Source organism: Tamandua tetradactyla, chromosome 6, assembly GCF_023851605.1.
Source record: "Tamandua tetradactyla isolate mTamTet1 chromosome 6, mTamTet1.pri, whole genome shotgun sequence".
NCBI classification, from domain to species: Eukaryota; Metazoa; Chordata; class Mammalia; order Pilosa; family Myrmecophagidae; genus Tamandua; species Tamandua tetradactyla.
This window is the reverse complement of record NC_135332.1, coordinates 142,339,108-142,341,347: the sequence shown is the minus strand read 5'-3', so window position 1 is coordinate 142,341,347 and position 2,240 is coordinate 142,339,108. Positions and strand designations below refer to the sequence as shown.

Genomic DNA, 2,240 nt, shown 5'->3' with positions numbered 1-2,240 from the left:
GAGGCAATGGATGAACAACTAAGATTTTGTTTTCACATGACTGTGAGCAAAATCTCATTATATCTGTGCTGACCTCATAGATGTGTTTCCATGGGACAGATTTACGGAGGCTTTTTGCACAGAATTCACATGACAACCTCAGAAACAGGAGCACATACAACTCACAGACAGCACTGGGTCACAAGCACAGAAAGAGTAAACACAGTGAACAGAAAAATTAGCATTCTGGGTGATGGTCATCTGGCAGAAAGGAACATTTTATGCCCATGATCCAAAAACCAGTGAGTTTCATTTCATTGAAAGGTAAAAAGATGTGTTGTCAGACACACCACCTTTTAAAACGATTCTAAACGTTGTAAAAAGCAACCTGGGGCACATATCCCATGCATCTCTCCCCTTTGGGGCTGGGCATACTCCTTATACCAAAACCCTAAGGTGCCTGGACTGTGCCAGAGGTACATGAGGCAGCTTAGCAAAGTGGGTCTGAGGATGTCAAGTCCTCCCAGCTAATGAAGGGAATCATTTAAACTTAGTTCACTTGGTGAACTCCTGCTCATGTTCGTCAGGCTTGCCATTAGGGATTTAACTTTATGAGCATAGTAATCCCTTAAATTTACTGAAGGGACCTCCTTCATTCCATCCCCAAAGTCACAGCTGCGCATGGCACTCTCGAGTTGCTTTTGGCGCCGATAAAAGTGAGAGAACTTATTGAAGATCAAGGTGATGGGCAGAACCACCACTAGGATACCTGCCAGGATGCAGGCAGAAGCAGTCAGCTTCCCGGCTGTGGTTCCAGGGACCACATCTCCATACCCTACGGTGGTCATACTGACAGTGGCCCACCACCAGCCGGCGGGGATGGTTGCCAGGCCCTCATTCTCTTCCTTTTCCATGGTGTAGGCCACCACAGAGAAGATGGAAATGCCCACGGAGAGGTAGAGCAAGAGTAGCCCTACTTCTTTGTAGCTGTACTTCAACGTGGCCCCCAGGGAGCGGAGGCCAGTGGAGTGTCTAGCTAGTTTTAAGATACGGAAAATCCTCATCAGCCTCAGGACCTGGGCCACCCTGCCCAAGTTGGCCAGGGTAGGCGTGCTCTCCACCACAAGGTTCACCACTAGCGTGATGTAAAAAGGGACAATGGATATGAGGTCGATAAGGTTTAGGGCATTCTTGAAGAACTTGAGGAAGTCAGGAGCCACAGCGAACCTGGCAACCAGCTCAAACGTAAACCAAGCGATGCCAAAGTGCTCCACGATTTCGAACCTGGGATCCTCGGCAGGGTTACCCTGGCTGTCGGGAATTTGGAAGTCTGGTAGGCTATTGAGGCACATCGTGATGATGGACCCCAACACCACCAGAATGGACAGGATGCTGAAGACTCTGCTCAGGACTGAGTAGCCAGGGTTGTCCAGAGCCAGCCACAACTGTCTGCGGAAGTTGCCCAGGGGCTGCCCGTCGAATTTAGAGGCATCATTGTAGAAGGCCAGGATTTCATCGAAGGAGGACGTGGTGCTTTCCTGGTCACTCTGCTCGTCCCACTTCTCCTGCTCGGGCTCCACTTTGCGGCCGTGATAGCTGTAGCTGCAGCAGGAGTCGATGAAGAACTCGTTGATGCCCCAGTACTCGATTTCCTGGCTGAAGGAGAAGACGCACAGCTCGGCCATGACGTGAAGCTTGCCGGTGTGGTAGAAGTGTAGCACGTAGGGGAAGAGCTCGGGATTGCGGTCGAAGTAGAACTCACGCTGGACGTCGTCGTAGTCATCGCAGAGCTCCAGAATGGCCTCGCGCGAGTGGCAGAGCAGCAGGCGGCCCAGGCGCGTCTCGGGGAAGCGCAGCAGCGTGTGGGAGCGCAGCCGCCTCTTGAAGCCGCCCACATTGATGCGGATGTCCCCATCCTCGACGTCGGCCTCGGACAAGTCCCACAGGCTCTGACCCGTCATGCTGGGGACGAGCAGCCGCCCGCGCCGCGCGGGGGCGCTACACCTGGAAGCAAAGGGGAACAGGTCTGCTTGAGCTTCTGGCGCTCAGGGCCGGGACGCCTGTTTCTTTGTCCCCACCTATCTCTGGTGGGCCCACTCCTCTTCAGGCGGGTCTCTTGAGTGCTGAAGGGCAGGGGCTGCGGGGCAGGCGGTTCTGCGAGCTTTGGACCCCTCCAGGAACCGGCATCAATGGGGAGAGTATTATTCCAATAGAATGGCCTTGCCCCGCACCCACCCCGGGGGTCCTGGCAGTCGTTTTTC

The 2,240-nt window shown here is 53.8% G+C and overlaps 1 protein-coding gene across 1 annotated transcript; it reads right to left on the bottom strand.

Annotated features, from left to right (window-relative positions):
- Window positions 1-506: 506 nt before the first annotated feature.
- Window positions 507-1,940, bottom strand: KCNS2 (potassium voltage-gated channel modifier subfamily S member 2). Its single transcript, XM_077163231.1, has one exon. The coding sequence runs from the start codon at window positions 1,938-1,940 to the stop codon at window positions 507-509; it is 1,434 nt and encodes a 477-aa protein (XP_077019346.1).
- Between the last annotated feature and the right edge of the window lie 300 nt (window positions 1,941-2,240).